The sequence below is a fragment of the Urocampus carinirostris genome, chromosome 19 (genome assembly GCF_059441175.1).
Source record: "Urocampus carinirostris isolate Australia breed hairy pipefish chromosome 19, RoL_Ucar_1.0, whole genome shotgun sequence".
Classification (NCBI taxonomy): domain Eukaryota; kingdom Metazoa; phylum Chordata; class Actinopteri; order Syngnathiformes; family Syngnathidae; genus Urocampus; species Urocampus carinirostris.
In genome coordinates this window covers 7,230,837-7,255,706 of record NC_142367.1, presented here as the reverse complement: position 1 = coordinate 7,255,706, position 24,870 = coordinate 7,230,837, and the positions used below count along the sequence as shown (strand labels likewise).

Sequence of the window (24,870 nt, the reverse complement as noted above, 5' to 3'; positions counted from 1 at the left end):
CGTCGGTCTTATTTGTTAGAGAGTTCACATTTACCATGATTACGGACGGTACCGAAGGCTTATAATGCATCCACAATAGGGCCTCCTCATCACGCCGGCACGAGAATTCTTCAGGGCAAGAAGTTAATTCCTCAAATAAACATCTCATCTCATCTCATCAGCTGCACCGCTTATCCTCAGTAGGGTCGCGGGGGTGCTGGAGCCCATCCCAGCAATCATCGGGCAGTGGGCATATTCTCCTTCAATTTTTACATTTGAAGCCTGGAGCACAACAGGCACCAACTGAGAGAGGAATTTGGTGTGTTCCTTTGGCTACAAAACGCCAACGGCGCCGTGCCCCCTCACACCTGTCTGCATCATTTTCAGTTCTGCTCCAAGTTGTTTCCATTTTGTGTTTTCGGATCTTGTGATCCTTCAAGATGGCAATTATGAAGACAAGCACATATTTACTGCTGCGCTGGAAGAAAATGCTAATAAGTGCTGCGTCACATAAAATATGAGCCCTATATTTTTTAATGACAGAGCTAGGGCGACCATACTGTGAAGAATAGTGCCAGATTGCAACGCAGAAGTGGAATTCATCTTTGCATTGTCATTGGTGGTTGTTGCGAACTGAACCAAACTGCAATGGCTTGTTATCATTCCTCAAGGATTCCAGGAAACTTCAGTGACCTCATATTGACGCCAATGATCGGGAAAGAGAAGTGTAGCCTTATTTATAACTAACTTCCACTGCTGTTTAATTCAGATGCATAAAATGAGGACTTTTGCTGAAATATCGTGAGTACGTCGTAAATATTGAAAAAAGTACTGACAACCCCCCCCGTTTTGCTCCTCTTATGGAGTATATGAATACTGGTAGAAAAACATGGACTAATTACTCGCGAGGGGCGTCATAAATGTTTCCAGACTCACAGTGGTGTTTTGTATTTAAATCGCATGCAATGTTGAAAAGAGCAGCTCGCCATTTTCCATGTTGCCGCCACAAAAAATATAAACCATATTGTATTTAAACCTGCAATGTTTTAATTGTAGCAAAAAAATGGCGGCTTGTAATTCGGAATTTACGGCAATTACATGAGTGTGCGTACTTGTGTGTGTACAGTGGAGTGGAGTTGCTTGAAGGATTTTTCACTGCTCGCTGGAGAGATGCTGCTGGAGAATCTGCAGAGCCTCAAATGCACCATCAACAGCCTCACCACGGTAAAAACCAACGCACTGTCCTCCAGGTGTGAAAGTAGCATGACATTTCTGGTAGCAACCCTAAAAATCGCCTCCCGAACGGAAGAGCTGTCGAAAATGGTCAATAAATAGAAAGAATTTTTGTTGGCAGGTAAAAAAATCCCCTCCTCTGAAACAAAGGTGTTCCATTAGGAAGCTTTCTGCAAGCTTTTTATTTGTTCTCGACATGACAAGCAGAGTTTTATGAAGAAACTACTTTAAGCAGAAAGGAAGTCAGGCGACCAACGGAGAAATTCATCCGTTTATATTTCAAAATAAAGCGTGTCATCATTAAAACATTTAAAAGACATAACACCAATTTCAATAAACTAAATATGCATATATTCCTACCCTGAGATGCGTTTTACGTCATTTTTGGTTTTGAGTTGTTTTGCAGAATGTAGCTACGATGTCAACGCTGTAAACCTGACATGACCTCAGCATGAGCTGAAAAGCTGAAAAGCAAACATGTAAAAATGCCTTTTTTCCCAAACCATAAGGGCTAGAACCCAATTTCTTGGTGTCCAGAGTTGTATTTCACGCCCTGAAGCCAGTTCCAGTAGAATTTCTAAAGAGTTTAATATTCATATTTTAGTTTGGAGCTGTTTTGAAAGTGTAGCCTTGATCCCAAAGCTGTAAAAAAATGTCCTCACCGTGAACTGAAAAAGCAAAAACGTAATCATGTAAGAACCAAACGAAAAAGTCTCAAAACAAAATTCTTGTTGTTCCAGTTTGCATTTCACATCCCGAAGCTAGTTTCAGCAAAGATTTGTTGGAAGCATTTTGCATTTTTAGTTTTGAGCTATTTTGCAAAGTGAAACCTGATATCAAAACTGTAAAAACAATGCCCTCATCTTGAGCTGAAAAAGCTGAAACATGTAAAAATGCCTTTTTTCCCAAATTATAAGGGCCAGAACCAAATCTCTTGCTGTCCTGAATTGAATTTCATGTCCTGAAGCTAGTTCCAGCAGAATTTCAATGTTTATTTTTTAGTTTTGTGTCGCATTGATCCCAGAACTGTAAAAAGAAAATACCCTCACAGTGAACTGAAAAAGCTTAAACTTAATCATGTAAGAAGGAATTTTTCTCCCAGACCAAAAAGTCTTGCAGGGATTGCAGGGAGCTTTAATTTTGAAAATCGTTAGGATTGAAACAAATTATTCTTTACTGCAACAGTAAAAAAAATTCTGTACTTGAGAATGTCCCTCCAATCAACACAATTACGTACGGTGAGAACATTATTTTATCAATACGTTGCCTTGGATGTTTTAATTACATTCAAAACTTCATGTAATCAGATTTCATTATGGTAGATGGTGAAATGGTATGTCTGGGAATTGTCCAAAAGGGGACGCAGTCGTTCCATCTATTCCAAAGTGAGTTATTTTAAACAAAAAATGTGAAGGTCATTTTTGTGCTGGGCTTATTTGCTCTACAGTCTTAAACCAAAATTCTTGCTGTATCGGGTTGCTTTTCACATTCTGAAGCAGGTTTCAGCAGATTTGTTGGAAAAAGTTAACTTTTTTTTTCAGTTTTGAGCTATTTTGCATAGTGTAGCCCAGGGGTGTCAAACTCATTTTAACTCGGGGGCCACACGATAGAACAAACATTCTGTCGGGGGCCGGACTGGTAGATTAAAGAGAAAGAAAAAGAGACATAAAGATATAAGAGAAAGAGGGAGGAAAAAGGAGAGAGGGCGGGACAAAGAAAAAAAAGAGAGGGAGGGAGAGAACGTGAGCAACAAAAGATAAAAAGTCGTAAGAGAGGGGGAAAAGAAAGGGAGAGGAAGAAAGCAGTCCAAAGAGAAATAGAAAGACAGAAGGAGAGAAAAGAGAAAAGAAAGCTCGAAGGGTAGGAAGAGAGAAAGAGAAAAGAGAGAAGGAAAGAAGGAAGTTAGAGGAAAAGAGGTTAAAAGACACAGAGAGAGAAAGAGACAAAGAGCAACAAAAGAAGAGAAGAAGAGAGACATAGAGAGTGAAAGAGACAGAGACAGAGAGTGGGAGAAAAGGTGTGGAAAAGAGAGAGAAAGAGAGAGAGAGAAATAAATACAAGTACAGCGTCTTTGTGAGAGGCACCTGGCTTTGGTAACATCAAGTTGACATATTTCAACCTGCAGCTTGTTTTTCTCGTGCGCTTCTCTGAGTGTTGTCTCGCGGGCCGGATTCAATTCCTCAGCGGGCCTGTTATGGCCCGCGGGCCGCCTGTTTGACACCTGTGGTGTAGCCTGATTGAAAAACTGTAAAAATAACGCCCTCATCCAGAGCAAAATACAAACATTTAAGAATGCATCTTTTTCTCAAACCATAAGGGCTAGAACCATTAGCTTGAATAAATTAAAAACACTTTTCATAATATTTAACCCAAAATCTACAATGATACTTGATAAGAGAATGGGTAAATAAATGTGATAGGGAATAAATACCCCTCCAGACAAGAATATATTACAAAGCTCACACAAATAGCTTTACTTTCACTTCTCTATTTGTAGGGTGTGAAACATTTTCTTTTTTTACATTATTACTATAAGAACGTACGTCTAATCTGTGGGAATTAATCCCCACTTTTTAATTACGAGTAGTTCATTTTAAAAGGTTGCTTCTTACTTTCGTCAAACTTTTTTAGTACTTCAGAATTCTCCCTTGTCCATATTGACTTACATTTGTTGGCTGGAGCTAAGCATCTGTTGTGTTGCCTCAGGGTCGTCAGTACTACGTGCGAGTGTCGGCCTACAACATGAAGGGCTGGGGTCCGCCCGCATGTTCCTCACCGCCATCTGCTGCTCCTTCCAGTAAGTTCAGCCGCCATCCTTGACTTGCTCTGGCCTCCTGAAAGAAGAAAATATACAGTAATCCCTCATTTATCACGACCAGAACCGTGAAGTAGCGTCACACTCCATAGAAGCCCCAAGGGTCAAACTTAACTTTAGATTATGTCCTAACCAACAATTAAGAACACAGAGTGCCGTTGAATTAATGGTCAGTGTTGTCATTGTACAAAAGTTCAGCAAAAGTGGAGGGCTTCTCCTTTGAGTGCAAGAAAGCAATTTAGAGAGCAGCTGGCTAGCTGCCCGATAGCGTCAGGGTTCCTAAAATTGAGCCAGGTCTCTGCGATGATTAAAATACAACCGTTCCGACTGTTTCCCACAGGTTGTAGCTCCAGGTCATCGGATTCTGGTGTTGGTGAGATACAGTCTCAAACCTGAACATAATGATTGAGGTTTTAGGCCCAAACCCATATTTTGGGTTGGTTCAGGTTTAAAATCATGCTGTAGATTTAAATGGTATTCCAATAATACCAGGGGCCTTTGTCCATCCTTTTGGCATCCTGCCTGTAGCTGGAAGAGGAGGCGGTGGGTGTATTCGCTCATCAAAGTAGCAAGAGGCCACCAATCTACATTATTGAAGTACCAAAATCACTTTCCAAAGCAATGCATTTTTATTTTCGATTCACCAAAACAGGCGAGTAATCTCACATTACAATCATGTCATCACAGAGCTTAGTATTTAAATTATTTTTGAAAATCCATTTTTATGTTAATTAAAGAAATCATTTGGAAAACAAGCAATCACTGTGTGTGCATTTGCAGAGGGGAGACGCAGTGTGTGGGCGTATTTTTGCACTCCACTAATATTCAAGTGAAGCAGATGTAAAGAGGACTGTGAGCCGCTGGCTCAGCACGACCACTTTAGGCCTAGTCGCAGAACACACACGCACAGTACAGCCACCAAGCTGAACATAATTGGTCGTTTTTGTTTTCATGATGGCCTTCAATTTTTTTAAATGAAGGTATGGAGTTTTTTTTTCATTCCATGAGGAATATAAAGTCAAATTGCAAAATGCAGATAATAATTCAATGTGCAAAATGAACACCCATCTCTTTTTGATGACAGACTGGCGAGAAAGCGACGGGCAGGACTACAGAAAGCACAGCCCTGTGGAGATTATGGAGTGTCTGCTGCAGCAAGTACGAGCTACGCATTCACATTACTGCTGTGGAGGTGAGCATAGTTCAAAGTCTTGTTTCATGTAAATGTTACTTAGAAGTATTAAGCCATGAATGACTGACGCTCCTTGGGTACCATGCTTCAAAACACAGCCAGCTGGTCAGCACAGTCCCTAAGTATCTTCCCTGGCACTTCATTTAGACCAGCCGCCTCTCTGGGGTTTAAGTCAAGTCATGTTTATTTGTATAGCCCTTAACCACAAAGAGTCTCAAAGGGCTGCACAGACCACAGATTATTGCAAACTACAGACTATTATTACATCATTCCCTGATCTAAAACCTACATGAGGGCAAGAAAAAACTCAAAAACTTCAACATGAGGAAAATGAAGAAACGCAATTTGTACATTCGGATTATTTATTGTTTCCGCAACCACTGCCATCTTTGTCGGGCTTGCCATCCACTGAGATCCTGATGCTCTCTGAATGTCCTTCAGGATATTGTGGGTGTTGTAGAAGTCATTGAAATTTTTTTAAAAAGTTTAAAATTAATGAGTTCCTGGCAATCATAAACATTATTGGCCAGACATGTATCCAACAGAGATAGTAAGAAAGACAAGACATCGGAAGGAAATTAATAACTGGAGAGCCATGCGCGGCGCCATTTTGAACTTGCGGTAACCATCTCTTTAAGTTTGGCTGGTGAACTTCAGAGATCCGATGTCTATTTAAAGGAACGCTAATAACTTAACGCTTAATAGGTCTTGCTCAAAAGAGCTGATAGAATTTAGAAGATGAGCTTTCCTGAGGCCACTCAGGCAGTGACAGCTATTTAGGAAAGGGAAAGAATAGCCACAAACCTGACTGATATGATCACGTCCACTCTGATCCATCATGCGAGAACGACCCTGCCACCAGAACTTGGTACAAAAGCACACAAACTCTCTCAAGATATTTAAATCGCAATGTGATATCTTCTCTCTTTTTTCTGCGCAGAAACTTCAAAGTCACAGAACAGCAGCAGGAAGCAGTCGGTCTCCAGAAGCCTCAAACATCTTTTCAATTCATCTAACAAGTTTGTGAAGACACTGAAAAGGTGTGGTTTGACTGTGTTGTTTCACGTAGCATTTTTAATAATATGTTATCAAGAAATGTAAAACAATACAACAATAGCCTTTGTTTTTGTTTACTGGAAAACACAAAAATAGCAACATCCGTTTTTTGTTTTTTTTTTACTTCAGAGGTATTTACCTCGCGGTCGTCTTCTACCACAAGGACAAACTACTGGTGACACCAGAGGACCAGATCCCCATCGTCCAGGTTGATGACTCCTGCAGCAGCTCTCTAATGCAGGACTTTCTCTGGTTCACCAAGGTCAGACATCTCCTGCCAACTCAAATGATGAATAGCTACTGAATTAAATAGTTGTGTTTGGACAAAAGAAATGCTTTACCAACAATTTTCAGGGAATGCAGGATAATTTCCTTTCTTACATGTACAATAGCTGCTATTCAGAATGGATACCAATACTAGTTATTCATTATTAGCTGCACCGCTTATCCTTAGTAGGATCGCGGGGGTGCTGGAGCCCATCCCAGCAATCATTGGGCAGGGGACACCCTGAACTGGTTGCCAGCCAATTGCAGGGCACACAGGGACACACAACTCATTCGCTCATTCACACCTAGGGACAATTTGGACCGGCCAATCCACCTGAAATGCATGTCTTTGGAATGTGGGAGGAAACTGGAGTGCCCGGAGGAAACCCACGCAAGCACGGGGAGAACATCCGCACAGGTAGGCTGGTAGCTGGATTTGAACCCACACAGGAGGTTCCCAAGACCTTAGAACTGTGCCGCACACGCGCTAACCACAGCACTGCCGTGCTGCCCCCTATACTAGTTATATATACAATATTTTGAGTCTACATTTTACACGCATGTACATTGGAATATGCTTTTCATCCCACAGACTGTACACTGCAAACAAATATTTTACCTTATTTGTAAAAATAATTGCTTATTCTTAGTTACTTTTTATCAATGAATTTTTACGGTCGTGTAAAACGAATACAATCGGAATTAAAACAAGAAAAAGTGTCTGATACATCAGATGTTAATTTTGCTCATTTCAAGTACCGTTAATTCCGGACTATAAGCTGCTACTTTTTTCCCAAATTTTCAACCCTGCGGCTTATTCAGTGATGCGGCCAATTTATGAAATTTTTTTGAAGGCAGCCAGCGGCGCTCAAGTATATAAGGTAAGATTTAGACCGGTGGAATGTATGCGCCGAGCGTTAATATACCCTCATCGTCCAAATTGCATTTAGAAAGGCTCATGACAAAGCTTTCAAGCTAAAAGCAATCCGATATAGATGGAAGCAGAGCTGCTACATGCATAGTGTTCCATGTGAGCGTAATGCTGGCGTGAATTGGGATAAGGGAGGATGAGACATCATCAATATGACAAAGTTTCTTTTCAAAATCTGAAAAAGATAACTTAAATGACGTCATTTATAAGTAGGAAGAAGAGAATTGTTTACCGCCATTCTTTCAAATACGGTATGTGTTTCCTTAACAGGCTCCTTTGTTGGTATGCGAGCGTGTTGTTAGTAGCGTGAGGCTACCTGCCAAAGGCACGGTTTAGGATGAAAGTTATATTATTATTATTAAAGCTTTGAAAACTCTCTCGGTGTACCGTCCTTTTTTGTAAATACAGTATGTGTAATATGTATTTGCAACTGTATATTTTTGTAATTTATTTATTTGTATTTATTTGAGACACTTATTCTGAACGGGCTAATTAAAAAAGAGGGGCGGAGCAAATGCGGGCTGATGGGAATTCGGGACCGGTAAAGGTGAGTTTTTGTGGACACGGCAGACAATAGTGGATATATATTTTTCCCACCCTTACCTTTGGAAATATACACTTTTTTTTCCTTGGATTACTATCAACGGGCACCCAGAATCTGCAGGTTTGCATCAAACATTAAGTACCTATATCATTTTACATTTATTTTGGGGGCCGTGATTTTTATACTGTGTGCTTCAGTGAAGGACATTTAGCTTTAATCGTGGGACTTGAAGTTTGGCTTGGATTAATTTTGTGTTTGTGTTACGTTTTTTGATGTGGCGCATGCGGCTTATATACAGGTGCGGCTTGTGTATGGACAAAATCGGTTTTCCCGTTAAAATGTGATGGGTGCGGCTTATAATCAGGTGCGCTCTATAGTCCGGAATTTACGGTATTGTTTTTCTGAAAAATTATAAAAACGGCCAATCGGAGCATTTTTAAAAAATTCAGCGAGTGAGATGCCCTTCTCCTACTCACAAAAAAAAAATCCTCACTAATGAAATATGAAAATGCGGATTTTCTTCAAGCTCAGTCCTTCAAATCAATTTAATTTGTCAGGCTTGGGCTGGTTCGGCCTGGGTACCCGTGGGTCGGGTCGGGCTGGATTTGTTTTAGGCCTGGTCCTACCCCGGGTATATAGCAAGTACTACGTATGTGTAATATGTTTTAACATGAGTTTAAATTCACTGATATAGCCAAAACTATTTTATTCCCTCCATTTAATGTCTACAAAAGAATTCATACCTAAGTAGAGCTACGCCGCCACTGAATAGGCCTAATTTGATGTCTTTTGCATTTTGTCCGGCAGCTGTCTTGCATGTGGGAGGACGTTCGATGGCTTCGGCAGAGCACATCAGTGTCCACGTCGTGGTCGTCGACGTTGCAGGCACGCTACAAGATGCTAAGCGCTGCCGGGCAGTTGCAGAACTTGCTGGGCACGCACAACCTGGGCCACGCCCACTACGAGCCCATCAAGGATCGCCACGGTAACGTGCTACTGGTGACGGTGCGCGACGCCGAAGGAGAGCACTCGCTCCTCAGCGGCAAGTGGATGCAAGTGACCAAAGTGCAGAGCCAGCGCAAGTCGCTGTCCACCCCCGAAGAGCCCTATGCCCTTGACATCCTTGTCATCACGCTGCAGGTGCATTCAATTTCATTTGCTTCATCCGAAAGTGACACCATCTATACTCCCGAATTGTATTTAGGAGGTCAATCAATCATTCTAATAATTAATCTGTGACGAATTAATTTGTAGAGGCGAACTTAATGGTAGTGTCAGCAACTTAAAATGTTGCTACTCTCTACCTCTCTACCGCCATCTCCTGGCTTAAAGTCATGATCGCAGCCTCAGTCTGCTCATTCCTCATGTACCAATAAAAACTTCTTTTTTTGTGCTTTTGGACTCTAGTAGAAGCAGGCAGTTTCTTACTTTTACCATTTTCAGGCTACACTAACAAAAAAATGAACATGATAATGTGTTGCGAGTCCCTGAACAGCACTGCTAAAAGTAAGATAAAAAAAAGACTCTGACCTCAATTGGGCATTGTTAACACATACTTAACAGAGAAAATAATTTACTTTCAACATTTTAAACACACCTCAAACGACGCACCCCACTTTAATATTTGCACCAAGTGTTATATTAAATTTGTCCCACCTTTTGGACCACAATAGCAATGTTTAGATATTTTTAGATTTTGGCTGGCAAATCTCAACAGTCCAATTCATAATCTAAGATGCGCGTACACGCACAATTTAACCGTGACTTCTTTTATGCGGAAAGTTTCTGTATATATTAATCAAGACACACACACTCAAATATTCGTGTGAATTTGTTTACCACAAATGCACACAAATGAAGTGAAAAAAAACACAACACTTGGGATTTAATAATAAATTGAAGAATAGAGGAGAATAAGAATACATGGGATAAGATAGATAGATAGATAGATAGATAGATAGATAGATAGATAGATAGATAGATAGATAGATAGATAGATAGATAGATAGATAGATAGATAGATAGATAGATAGATAGATAGATAGATAGATAGATAGATAGATAGATAGATAGATAGATAGATAGATAGATAGATAGATAGATAGATAGATAGATAGATAGATAGATAGATAGATAGATAGATAGATAGATAGATAGATAGATAGATAGATAGATAGATAGATAGATGGATGGATGGATACTTTATAAAAAGAATCGAATCAAAATGAACGCAGCACAGTTTGCTTAAACTTGCGTAGGTCATCTTTTGGAGAATGGTCAAGAAATGGGCGTTATGCTACATCAATTTATATCTCAACTTCAACTTTATTGTCACATACAGTCGTATGCAAAAGTTTAGGCCCCCCTGATCATTTTCAAGTTTTCGTTTATAAATCATTGGTTGTTCGGATCAGCAATTTCAGTTAAATATTTCATATAGCAGAAAAACACAGTGATATCTGAGAAGTGAAACGAAGTTTATAGGATTTACAGAAAGTAAATAATAATTACCTAAGCAAAAGAAGGCAGGTGCATAAATTTGGGCACCCTTGTTGTTTTATTGATTTGAATACCTTAACCACTTATTATTGTAACACAAAATTTGTTTGGTAAGCTCATTGACCCTTGATCTACATAGACAGGTAAAGCCAATCACAAGAAATTGTATTTAAGGCAGCCATTTTAAGTTGTTCTCATTTTTGCATCTCTCTCAATAGTAGCAACACGGGAGCCTCAGAACAAATGTCAAATGATCTGAAAACAACGATTGTTCAATATCTTGTATTAGGAGAAAGATACAAAAAGCTGGCTTAGAGATTTCAGCTGTCAGTTTCCACTGTGAGGTCATAGTGAGGAAATGGAAGCCACAAGCACAATTCTAGTTAAGGCCAGGAGTGGCAGGCCAAGAAAAATTTCAGATGAGCAGAGGCGAAAGATGGTGAGAACAGTCAAATTCAACCCACAGACCAGCACCAAAGACTTACAACATGATATTGCTGCAGATGGTGTCAACTGCGCATCGTTGAACTATTCAGCGCATTTTGCACCAGGAGATGCTGTATGGGAAAGTAATGTGGCAGAAGCATTTTCTGCACACATGCCACAAACCGAGTCGCTTGAGGTATGCTAAAGCACATTTGGACAAGCCAGCTTCTTTTTTGAATAAGGTGCTGTGGACTGATGAAACTAAAATGGAGTTATATGGAAATAACAAGGGGTGGTATGCATGGCGAAAGAAGAACACAGCATTCCAAGACAAACACTTTCTACCCACAGTAAAATTTGGTGGTGGTTCCATCATGCTGTGGGGCTGTGTGGCCAGTGCAGGTACTGGAAATCTTGTTAAAGTCGAAGTTCGCATTGATTCCAATCAGTATCAGCAGATTCTTGCGAACAATGTTCTAGAATCAGTGACAAAGCTGAAGTTACGCCGGGGCCGGATACTTCAACAAGTCAACAATCCCAAACACTGCTCAAATTCTAATGCATTTATGCAGAGGAACAAGTACAATGTTCTGGAATGTCGATCTCAGTCCCCAGACCTGAATATTATTGAAAATCTGTGGTGTGATTTAAAGCAGGCTGTTCATGCTCAGAAACCATCAAACCTGACTGAAGTGGAGATCTTTTGTCAAGAAGAATTGTCAAAAATACCATCAACCAGAATCCAGACCCTCATTGGAAGCTATAGGAAGCGTTTATAGACTGTTATTTCTTCAAAAGGAGGATCTACTACTTTTGTTCAAGCTATTATTGCACAATTTCTGTAAATCCTATGAACTTTATTTCACTTCTCAGATATCACTGTGTTTGTCTACTATTTGATATATTTCACTGAAATTGCTGATCCGAACAAGCAATGATTTATAAAGGAAAATCTTGAAAATGATCAGCGGTGCCCAAACTTTTAAGTTAATGTCAGTGTGAATGTATTATTATTTACTAATTTTATGTATTTTCGTTTTTCAGTATCATATGGTTTGACGTGGTCAGTCAAAAATGTCTACAGTTTAAGGATTTTAAAAATCTGATTCACTTTAAATCTTTTCTGTTACAGTTAATGAATCAATCAATTATCTTTATGGTCATTATACAAGTATTATAAAATAGGAGGGCTTCTTGTTTCACTGCAAGAAAAACAAGTTAAAAAAAAACAAGTTAAAAAGTAAACATGTACAAAATGATAAATGTATTTATTAACGATATATAATAAGTATATGCATAATGTATTCAAAGTGGCAGTTGTAATGCTCATTGATGCTATAGATGGGAGTCAAGGGTGGGTGAAGCGGTTTCTCATTCTGTTCTTGCTCTGATACACCTGTAGCGCCTTACAGAGTGCAGCAGGTCAAAAGGCTGATGTTTTGGGCTTTGAGAAGGAACCAAGTGGAGTAGATGTCAATCAGGGAGCGAGAGGGCGGGCAATGATACACTTTGCTGCCTTCACTGTCCGCCTCAGTGCAGCTCCTGTACCATGTGGAAATGCAGGAACTCATCATGCTCTCGGCGGACAAGTGGTAAAAGGCCAGCAGCAGCTTCCGGTCTAGGTTGTTCCTTCTGAGGACCCTCGGGAAGTGTATACACCGCTGGGCCTTTTTCATGATGGCTGTGGTGGTTACTGAGGGAGGGATCATCAGGGATTAGGAACCTGAATGTGTACACCATGGCCACGCACTGATGTAAAGAACAGGCGCGTCACTCGCGTTCATCCTGAAGTCCACGATGATCTTCCTTAGTTTTTTGTGTGTTCAGATTGCATGGGAAAAGCAGGTGTCTGTGTGAAAGATTATCTTTCTGATGACAGTGAGTCCAGGCACAAAAATACTTTGGAATGTCTTGGTGGAATAATTCAAGGTTGAGTTTCTCCCATGTTAACAAACACAACTGCTGGCATTCTTTTTTATTAACAGAAGCATTGGAATAATTTGAAAGCATTTGAGTTAAAAGCATGATTTCCATCACAATTCCTTCCCTTTGGTCCACAAAGACTTGATATATATTTATATCTTTAATATTACAAAAAAAAATAAACATTAAGGTAATTTTAAATCAAATTACCAATAAATGTAAATTGATAAGGGTTTTAAAGTGAAAGGAAATCCCAAAACAGTCTAATTAAAGCTCTATTGACTGTTTTAGAAAAAGGTGATTCTGTTGGGGCCAGAATTCCAAGGCAAATTCCAAGTCTAGTTTGTTGTTCAGTATCTGCAAATATCAAGTATTGATGTGCTCACTTGGCAATGGATTAAGAAGGTAAAAATATTGCATTGTTTGAATTCTCCAAAATGTTGTGATCGTAACTTTTTAAACGACTAAAGTCAGCAGTGGTTCAAATTAAAAAATATACTGCGTTTTTTTCAAGTTGAATTAATATTCCCAATGTTTGTAGCCACAGATCAGCTGAAAATTATGTTAACAATCGGGTACATTTCTAAATTATTTTTTTAATTTATAAATCTATTTTTGTTGCCTGTTGTAGGACATTATGGCATACCAGCGCCGCAGCAGCCACCGGCTGGCGCCGGGTCTCTACCTGGGCTTCCTCAAGGTCAGCAGCTCTGTAGACCAGATCAGAGTCCTGGTCTCTCAGAGGTGTCCAAACATGCTGTGTCACATCCGCATTCGAGGAAACGCCAACGTTTCCAGGTATTTTGTGTGGTTACACTTTCATGTAAGGTCATCTTGGAGGGAAAGTGGTAAGCTCTGTATTTATTGAGTAAATGAAATTAAACTACTAAAAAGATGACAAAAAGTGAGATTCAATGTACATTATTAACACCCGCTATCTCATGACCCAATATCCCAGAGAGTCATATACTCACATAAGAATTGTGAAAGAAAGCATGGTAAGGGACAGACTAAACGTGTGATGACAGGTATGTATGTGAGACGCATCCACACTTAGGCATGATAGAATATTGTACAGGGTTATAGAACCCCTGCTCCTATCAGCTTTTCAAAAACCTCTCTAATTGTGGAGCGCCAAAAGCCCCCACATGAAGAACCATTGTTGAGACACAATTTAAAAGGGCATAAAAGAAACACAGGTGGACTTGATGTAAGGTCAGTTGTTTCTAGGGGCAGACTAAAGGGTTTCTGTTGGGTGTTATCCAAATGTGGACATGTGAGCATAGTTCACAGCTTTAATATGGGTAAAGGGATTTAACAAAAAGCACTTCACATAGGGGAGTAAGGGATAAAACAGACAATACAAACACAATCCAAATAACTCATAGCTGGGGTATTTATTAAGTATTTATTGGGCTTAATGCAGGCGTAAAAAATTCAGGAAACCGGGGCGGACAAGCTTGAGCGGCAAAGATCATATACCAGGGATCTGTCTGTGCTGTCATTATATGCCAGGTGGTTGATGAGCGGGAGATCCACGTTATCAGTTAATTTTTCAAATCGTGCCCTCTGGAGGGCGCTGTTGTTCTGGATCGGAACCTCACATCAAGTGGATAAATGCTACCTCATCATGGGGTTTGGTCCTCATCTTGGAAATGATATGAGTTTGATGTAAGCAGTCAAGAAAAAGTCGACAGCAATCCTGGGTGTGAACCATGTCACCCCCTAAAGCAGAAGAGAGAAAATACATCTGCCACTTCAATCTCAAGAGGATGCATCAATGAAAATATCTGGACATCTTTTTTGTAGTGTTTGTGTTTTGCCTAAGTCATGCATTAGACCTGTAGGTAGTGGTTCGTCCTCCATTCTACCGCCTTACTAACAATGAGCCTTACATCTAAGATACATCTCACGATTCTCCTTCTCCTCATCCAACCAGCCTTCGAAAAGCATGTTGTAGAACAGTGTTCATTTGCCTCCTGGAGACTAAGGTTTTTTTTGACATTGTCCTTAAGGATGTACAAAGGAGAGCTAGCCAATGACCAAGCTTGGTTAGGGATAAATCACGCACATTTGTCAGCAGGTAGGAAGGAATATATTTCTCTTTTTTTGTATTCATTAATTTATTTTACAACTGCTTATCTACACACGAGTCACCGGGGTCCAGGAGCCGGCCCATCCCAATTGACCTCTGGCAGTGAGCAGGAGACACCCTGGACCAGTTGCCAGCCAGTTGCAGGGCACACAGAGACACACATGCACTCACACATGCAATAACTCCTGCCACGCATATTTCAAAGACATGGCAGGTAAACGAAGTGCCTGGGAAAAACCCGCTTTGGGACAGTGAGAACATCCATACACAAGGACTCCACACGGGCGGGCTGTTTGAACCCAGGGCTGTGCTGCAGATGTGCTAACCAAGGACATTATTGGGATTAAGGTAGGAAGGAATAAACAAAAGAAGAAACAATAGGAGAAAGAACGAAGAAAGAAAGAACAGGATAGAGAAGAGAAAATAGGAAGGAATGGGGGAACAACAGAAGGAATTACAAATCAGTTAGGAAGAAATGAAGGAAAAAAACAATGGGTAGGAAGAAACAAAGGACAGGCAATACAGGTATGGGAAGGAAGCACAATATGAGAAGAAAGGAAGGACCAGATAGATAGGAGGGGAAAAGACAGAACAGGATAAGAAATAAGGAAGGAAGGACACACTACGTATAATGGAAGTAGAAGATATATAGGAAACAAGGAAGAAAGGGTAAGAAAGGAAGGAAAGGCAGGACAAATAACATAGATAGGAGGGAAGAAGGAGCACAAGATAGGAAATAAGGAAGAAAGGACAATCTGGGAAAATGTAGGCATTCCAAGATATATAGGAGAGAAGAAATAAAGGAAGGAATGTTTGTTCATTTATTTGAACAAACATTGGAAAATAAATTCAAAAACATCAAGAAAAAAAAGACACAGTAAATCGAAAAAATGATCAAAACTGCAGGGTCTGGCATCCAAACCGCACCGGTTGATAAATTACACTTCAATTGATGTTTCCTCCTGCACAAGATGACCGTTAATTTTGCAGCTCTCTCATTGTGTTGCCTTCAGGGAAGAGTGGAATTGGCTCTGCAGGCTCTCGGACGTTGGTTGTAAAGATGGCGGTGGCGAGGAGGCTCGGCCTAGGCCTGAAACACACGTGCCGCTTCTCTACTACGAGCTCCAGACGGCAATCAAGGCCCTCCTTAAGAATCTTAACCTACCTATGCACCAGGTGCGCTTGTACCAAAGTATTACATCACATTTCTTTGTCAAATAATTAAATCAATTAAAATTTATTTGTAAAGCGTTTTTTAGGCAATAAATCCCCACTCAAAGTGCTGTATAAAACACTCAGTGTACAATGAGACAATCAAATCCCCTCCTTTATCCCCAGCCGACAACCCAAAAGATCTGAGACAGAGGCACACACAACAATTAAAATACCATAAAAATAAAATAGACCCTTGCGTATTTTCACTCCAAGGATCTTTGTTGGGTACAGTAGAAAGTTAGAAGTTAGACAAATCAAACTAAGTAAAAACGATCAATTAAAAGACGAATTTAAAAAGTAGATCGTGAGCCTCTTCTTAAGAATATTAAGGGTCCCCACAAACTGATGTCCTCCGGCAGACTGTTTCATATGTGAGGACCAAAGCGGCTGAATGCTGCTTCACCATAGATTTTGGACCTCACACTAGGAACAAAATACTGCCAGAGGACTGTGAGGGCTGATATAATTGTCAGGACCAGAATGGAGACAGGACCCACTTGCGTTACGTTTCTCTCATTTAAATTGGTAGAAAGGAAAGGGTTGCACCCACGATCCAGTGATCGCTGGGCGTGGGAAGCAGGTCGCTCTGAACGCAGAAGTGGGACTTCCGTGGCAAGCCATGACGGTGTCAGGAACGGAAAAACGGGTTAGTAGCCGGGACGGGAGAGCAAAAATGTGGTCAGAAACGAGTAGTAAGCCAGGAGAGGAGAGTAGTTGTGGTCAGGATAAAAAACGGTCTGAAGTTGGGGAACAGACGGGAGCAAAAAAACAGGTGGGAGTCAGGATTGAAAAAGGCTTGCCTAGTGTAAACTGAGGTTCGCAGACGGACTGACAACAGGTGACAGAAAGGAGTGGGTTTAAATAGGGACAGGGAGACAATCAGAGTTTGGGGCAGTTGGTGCCAAAGGAGCGGGCCCGGGTGCATCACATCGGTAATCATGACAATAATAAAACCAAATCTGTCAGATAGGATGACTAAAGACCATTAAGACATTTAAAAACTATTAAAAGCTCCGTAAAATGGATCCGGAAGGCCAATGCAGCAATTTTAAAACTGGTGAAACTTTTGAATTTTGCAGTGGCTGTAAGCTGGCATTGTTCTATTTGGGAAGACCGGAATGCAGGGCATTACAATAGTCCAAACGAGAGAATATAAAAGCATTTATGATGCCACTGTGTGCAGGCTCGTCACTTCCGCCTTTACAGCCAGGAAGTGGTTGAGCTGGGCCACGGCGTCTGCTTCCTGCTGCTACTGCCGGCTGCTGACAACGTCTGCTCGGCACCTGGCCAGTCCAACCCCTACACGCCGCTCTCAGGGTTCCTTCACCTGCCGGTGCAGATGTTCGAACTCGGTGATAAAAAGATAGCACTCCATACTTGAGTCAATCTTGAAAATTCCCGAATTGTCTTTGCCCCATGTTGCTTTTTTGTCTCTTTCATCATGTGTCAATCGATCCTCAGTGCACTTCAACACCTACAAGGAGAAGTTTATCAGTTTGTACTGCCGCCTGTCGTCTGTGCTAGACCTGGATGCTCTCATTACCCAGCAGGCACTGCGAGAGGCCATCACGGATGAAGAATTGGCCAGCGCTAAGCACAAACATCAGCTCATACTTGACTACATCCAGGTATGTGCCATCCGACAGTATTGAGTACCCTTAAACACCACAATTGACATATTTATACACACTTTTGTTTAAAATTTTAGGGTTGTTGTGACAATTTTTGTTTTCAATGAAAAAGTCACACTTTTAATTTATCAGATGAGTTGTCCAATGTTTGTGTTTTTTAGCATGTTGAGAAGTCCACCTTGTCAGCCATAGACATCATCTACCTCGGCTTTTTGGGCCCGGCTGCAGGTGTTTCTGTTGGTCCAGAGCAATTTGTTTTAGAGAAACTCAGAATTAAAGATTTGAGCATATGTAATGGGGTTCTACAACTCAGACCGCAACATTAGTGACGCACAGGTAGAAAACTGCTGCAGCGACTGTTTATCCAATCAGAAAGAAGAAGAATGAAGAAGAATATACTTTTATTGTCATTCTTTGTAACAATTCACACAAAACGAAATGTCGATACACCTGACCCGTACAGTTAAACTGTAGCGAGCCGATGCATCCGCAGCCAAACAGAGCGCAGCCATTTTTTTAGTCATTAGGTGACCAAACCCCCTAATTCCAACCCTTGATGCTGAGCGCCAAGCAGGGAGGCAATGAGTACCAATGTTGTAAGTCTTAGGTATGACTCGGCCGAGGCTTGAACCAGCGACCTCCCAGTCTCAGAGCTGGCATATTATCTAGGCTACCGAGCTGGTCAATCAGAATGCATGATGAAAATCCGCGTTGTAGCAAAACTGTGAAAAGTAAACTGCGATACAGCAACGGATAACTGCATAAATTGAGGACTTAATTTGTGGGGAAAAAGTTCAAATATTGGAAATACTGTACATTGTAAATATTAAAAAATTGACGTTGGTGTCGAAAAACCAAACCTCAAATTGAGACAGGTCTTTGTAATGATTCAAACACAATAGTAGCAGTTACCTTTCGGGTTGGATCTGGCGTTGGTGAGATACAGGCTTGGCAGGGGTGACTTAAGAGTTTATAGATTAGAAGTAGGTCAGCCATGCAAACCTGTATTGCCTTTTCCTTGACTCTGCCTCAGTTGTCTTTCGGACCCAATAACAATCCACGGATCACCCGCCTGGTGATCAGCATTTTTTTTGCGCTTTTCTGGCTTTCCAGAAAGTCCAATTTAATTGATGAATTATTTTCAAGGTAACGAGCCGCTAAAAGCTATCTGGCGCCATTCTTCCCTGTTTGTTTTTGGCTTGACACATTGACTTGTGTGCCCGCCCTGCTGTTTGAACGACAGCATACACTAGCATATCACATTCGCGTCACAGTCATGCCCACCCAACACACATAGCCTTCCCCTGTGATAGCATTTGCTATGTGCTGCCTGCTCAAACACAATGCACAATGTTTTTATCAAAGACAATTAAAACAATTCATTTCCAAATCCCCGAAAAAGTAATCAATGATGACCAAAGTGCGAAGTAGAAAGGGGTCTCTGTATATGAATATTGTTGGAAAAAACATTGGAAAAATGTATGATTCTCTTCAGGAGAAAGGATTCAGAGGTCTCAGCGGTGTTCTGTATTTAAAGCACATGCGTGTAGCCTCAGAAAAGAAAAACTGCCGTAGTTAAAGCCGCAGTGTTTAAAATGTGGCAAAAAGTAGCAGCTTAAAGTCTGGAATTTACAGAAGTTTCTGTTTTTTTGCTGCATACGACAGCAGCTGGATGAGACTCGGCGGGACCTCCGCTGGCTGACGGACGCATTGCAGTATGCCCGTTATAAGCAACCCCACGGCGGCGTCCCCATCAGCTGCCTGGTGGATGCAGATGCCCCCGAGAGCGACAGAAGCCAGCATAAAAGCGACTCCATCTCCTCTGCCATCGACTACCCGCCATCGCCATCGCTATCACCCCCACCCAGGAGGAAAACCATTTGCGGTGAACAACATTATCATCATCACATGTTATGATTAGGGGGTGGACCAAGGTGAAGTGGGAGCCGGAACTGAAGCAGTGGTGCTCAAAAAAGAATAGTATATAGTTTCTTAGTTTTATTACGCTGGCAACTGTGTGGACAGCAAAGTAGGAATTTCATTGTGCAGGGAAACGTGGTTCTTTACTGTGCATGAGACAATAAACACTTTGAATCTTGAATCTTAAAAACAAAACCAGGAACGAAGTAACAAACGTCATAAAACAAATGAAATATCCAAACATTATCAAACCTGTCAATGTCCAGACCAGGAACAAAGACTGAAAGTGGAATTTATAATGAACAAAGTAGCAACCACTCAAACAACTTACAAACTGTTCAAACCAGAAATGGGAAACAAAAACTAATGTAGCGATGACAGTGGAAATGAAATGACCCCATGCGTGTGTTCAAAATGTCCATAGTCTGTAGTTTGCAATAGTCTGTGGTCGGTGCAGCCCACTGAAACTCCTAGTGATAAACGGCTATACAATATCAACATGACTTGACTTGATCAAGGGTGAGGATAGTTAGGGAAAGGTGTATGGTGATTGGACACTCCTGTGCCCAGTTAGAGCCCTCTGGTGGAAGGGTCGTACCATACCCTAACATCACAGTCATTATCAGCTGGGACCTAGGGTCTTGTGAGGTTGAGCCAAATTGGGTTTTCCACCAAAGAAAACCTAATAAAAACATTCATACTGTTCTCAAATGTATTTTTTTAATTTGCTACACCCAGAAAGGTCTAAAAATAAAAAATATTAAGAATTAATATGAAAATAAAACGATCAATAATAAATTAATTTATATTTTGCGTGGGCTGGACTTACATAAAGTGACTACGAGATGTCACTTTATGAAAAAAATACTAAAAAACAAGGAACAAAATGAAGAAAAAAAAGCAAGAAAAAAATAAGATAATGAAAGGGGGAAAACGAGAAAAAATATTTTGTAGCTAACTGTAGCAGCAAGATGACCAACAATGCTCCCTCGAGGTGAGCCTCATATGTCAAATAAATACAAATTTCTAAACCTACAAGTGTTTTAAAAAATGCATATTTATACAATAGTTCATGTATGCTTTTTTTACAATCTATATTGTTTTTCTTAATGTTTTTTCCCACTAGTAGGCGCTAAAAAATCCACATTGTCCCTTTAAATTTTCGTATTAAGGGGGGCCTCAAACCTTCATCTCATGGGCTGAGAGTTTAAAACCCCCGTCTTAGCTGTAATTGAAAAATGTATTGCCAGACCAAGTTACCCGCCAACAGCCAGGTAAAACACTTCATTTCAACCCTCTTTTGTGCTTAGAGTCACTTTTGGGCTCGGACGAGGACGCTTCATCCGAGGTTTTCCTGCCAACCGACAGCGATTACGACTCCAGCGATGCCATCAGCCCCCATGACCTAGACCTTCTCTACGCGCCCCCCAAGAACCTGTCCCAGCAAGCCAAGCACATGCTGGGGGACAGGGCCCCAGATAAGCTGCAGATACGTGAATGCAGGTCAGCATCAGTCAAATATTTTGATTCATAGCAGAGGTGGGCAAACTGTTCCTTTATCAATTGAATTGTTTTTATTGTGATTGGTATCCGCCTTATGAAATATTGTATGCAACAAGATTAGAAAATCATAAAAAAGTACTACTAAAAAAAATATTTGGTGGTAATTTTGTACCCATTGTCCCTATGTGTGCCTACAACAAAAATATCACTACGTAAATGCTATGAAAATGACTACAGAACTGAATCAAATTTAAAACAGGGAACTGATATATTAATACATATGCTTTGCTTTCATTCTGAAAAGTAAAATGTACAATTGAAATATTAGAAAAATACTATTACAGTAATACTATAATACAAAAATACATCTACAGTAACATTGCAAAAATACTACTATGGAAGTACTTCAGAAATACTTCAAAAGAAATTTTTAAAAAAAATCCACTACAGTAATACTTTTATACAAAAATACTACTTGAGAAATATTATGACAGAAATACTCCAGAAATACAACAGAAATATTCCTTTGATAATCCAGAAATACTACAAAAACATTCTTTGAATAATACAAAATACTACAATGAAAATACTAAAAAAACAATACTACATAAATACCATAAGAATACTACCTAAAAAAACTACAGTAATACTACAAAAATATGACTGCAGAAATCCCACAAAAAATGCTTTAAATAATAAAGCTACAGTAATATTACAAAACTAAATATCGAATTTTGTGCTCAAAACCACTATCTTCAGAGAGAAGCAACGCTTAATAGGAAATTGGTGGAGGAGCGAAGTGTTGATCCCAGGACAATAGTATCAATCCGATCCAAGCACTTGTTTGGTATTAATAATGTCGATAATTGAATCCCTTACAGCACATTTCAAAAATCATTTGTAGGTCCTTCACTTGTTGAGCTAGCAATGGTTCAATGTTGTTTTTTTTGTCCAGATACAGCACCCCCCCTCTGAAGCAACCCCCTACGTCACCGGCCCCATCCAAAGACGTCACGACGGCCTCTGTCCCCGACTTGCCCTCACTGTCCAAGACTTCACTGCCTTTCCCTCCACCCTGCCCCGCTCTCCGTCCCTCCCTCAGCCCAACCCCGAATCGCCATGCTCCCCTTTGTCCCCCAAACTTTCTGCTGACCTTCCATTCTCCTTACCGCTTTGCCACACCACCAAGACTCTTGAGGGCCTCTCACTCTCAAGGAATCAGCGGGAGGGCGGTGCACAGTCATGGAGCATCCCCAACCCGCCTTCCAAGCGCAAGCTTCTCTCCAGGAGCCACCGGGACCAGTATTTCAGCGGATCCCTACGCTGGCTGGGAGGGCACAGCGGGGAAAGCCTCATTGGGTCTTTATCCGACGGTGTCTACACCAAGCAGTGCCCGGACCTCGAATCGTCCAGGGAGCCTCTGTCATCCACTCTGCATGGCGCCACTTACATCAGCCACACGGACTGTGTCCTGAAGACCCGAAAGGGGCGGCCCAGAGAGCAGCGGTCACACGTGCGAAAGATTTTCATGGACGCCGGCATGCCTTTGGAGGCGGCACCTCTGGTTGGGTCAAAGGAAGGGCTGCAGGAGCCAGAAGGTGCTGTCGGGCAGGAAGTGGACTCGGATGACCAAACCAACGTGCAAGTGTCTGAGATTCTCAGAAGCACGCTTTAGACACCCAAAACTGTTGCACATGCCGTCGTGTGAAGGGATTTTTGCGAAAAAAGCCATTATGTCGGTCATCTCACAAGCACATTTCAGCCAATTTGATGCTTGATCAGGTCATTTAAGGTCTGTTACTTTCAAAATCATTCCAAAATGATGAGGGTGAACCACACGCCGAGAATCTGTGGTGGAATGCAATTAAATGGTAATGTACGAAATTACAGACTCGAGTCCGCATTATATGCTTGGTTTCAAAACAAAAATATATAATAACCGTATTTTGACAACTATAGGGCGCACACCCTAAAAAGTTTTTTGTCCTATATATTCCATACATAGGGCGCACCGGACTATAAGGCGCTACAGTGGGAACATCAACAAAACAGTCAGAACGTTCAAACTTATTAACCCCCTTAACATTCCGACAGCTCGCAATGAAGCAAATACGTGTCTCAGACACTTACGGACACGGTGTCTGTACGATGTAACCAATCACTCAAATACTTTATTCCACATATCATTAGTCAAGTCAAGTCAAGTCATTTTTATTTCTATAGCCCTAAATCACGAAGAGTCTCAAAGGGCTTCACAGATTATTACACTATATTACACAGACTATTTTTCAGCCGACGAGAAGAGTAGGTTATTCATATGCTATGGAGTAGAAGTGAGTTTTAAGTTTAGATTTAAACATTTCCACTGAGGTTGCAGATCGGATCTCAGGGGGAAGAGCATTCCACAGCACCGGTGCCCGGATGGAGAACGCTCTCGAACCAGCAGAACACTTCTTTGCTCTTGGGATCACCAGAAGACCGGCACTCTCAGATCGTAGGCTTCGGACCGGGACGTAGGGGCAAATCAGATCTGAAAGATAAGAGGGAGCAAGTCCATGTATGATTTTGTACAATACTAAGAGAACCTTGAAGTCACATCTATGGCTAACTGGGAGCCAATGCAGGTTAGCCAAAATCGGTGTTATGTGATCGTCCTTTTTTGTCCTAGTTAAAAGCCTCGCTGCGGCATTTTGTACCAGCTGAAGTGACTTGATTCTAGACTTCGGGAGACCAGAGAGTAGTGCATTACAGTAATCGAGACGGGAGGTAACAAATGCATGAATTATAATTTCCGCATCAGACTGAGACAGTATTGAACGGATTTTAGCAATGTTACGAAGATGGAAGAAAGCGGTTCTAGTAATTTTCTTTACATGCATTTCAAAGGATAGATCAGGGTCAAATATGACATCTAAATTTTTAACTGAGTCACTCTGTGTGATGTGACATTTGTCAATGTTCACAGCAGTTTTTGAGAATAAGTCACGGCATTTAGATGGACCAATGACTAACATTTCAGTCTTTTCAGAGTTAAGACGCAAGAAATTGAGTGACATCCACTCTTTTATCTCAATGAGGCAGGCCTCCAAATTTCCACAGTTTAGTGTGGGAGATTCCTCCAACGGAAGATATAGTTGAGTGTCGTCTGCGTAGCAGTGGAAGCTGATATTGTACTTGCGAATGATATCACTTAATGGAAGCATGTAAATGCTGAAAAGAAGGGGGCCAAGCACTGAACCCTGCGGAACACCGCAGGTAACATTAAAGGGCTCAGATGTCATTTCACCATATTTAACACAGTGCGTCCTATCTGAGAGGTAGGATCTGAACCACAAGAGGATGGTTCCTGAGAGACCAATCCATTTTTCCAACCGTTCTAGTAGGAAATTGTGGTGCACTGTGTCAAAAGCAGCACTAAGATCCAGCAGCAGCAAAAGTGATGAAGCGCCAGAATCCATTGCCAGTAGGAGATCATTTGTTACCTTGATCAGAGCTGTCTCAGTAGAGTGGTTAGCCCTGAATCCTGATTGCATGGATTCAAAAAGGTTATTCTCGGATATGAAAACATTCAGCTGCTGTGCCACTACTTTTTCAAGTACTTTAGAGAGGAAAGGTAGGTTTGACACAGGTCTATAATTACT

General features: G+C 41.0%; 1 protein-coding gene across 1 annotated transcript in view; it reads left to right on the top strand.

Annotated features, from left to right (window-relative positions):
* Positions 1-23,116, top strand: part of ankfn1a (ankyrin repeat and fibronectin type III domain containing 1a) — a 108,681-nt gene extending 85,565 nt beyond the window's left edge. The window contains 14 exon segments of the mRNA XM_088323868.1: positions 1,106-1,203; positions 3,919-4,009; positions 5,112-5,219; positions 6,160-6,259; positions 6,405-6,537; positions 8,825-9,157; positions 13,497-13,663; positions 15,974-16,136; positions 17,359-17,527; positions 17,637-17,803; positions 19,472-19,691; positions 21,037-21,229; positions 22,185-22,276; positions 22,279-23,116. Coding sequence (XP_088179994.1) covers positions 1,106-1,203; positions 3,919-4,009; positions 5,112-5,219; positions 6,160-6,259; positions 6,405-6,537; positions 8,825-9,157; positions 13,497-13,663; positions 15,974-16,136; positions 17,359-17,527; positions 17,637-17,803; positions 19,472-19,691; positions 21,037-21,229; positions 22,185-22,276; positions 22,279-22,904 — 2,660 coding nt within the window. The 3' untranslated portion in view covers positions 22,905-23,116.
* Positions 23,117-24,870: the final 1,754 nt, after the last annotated feature.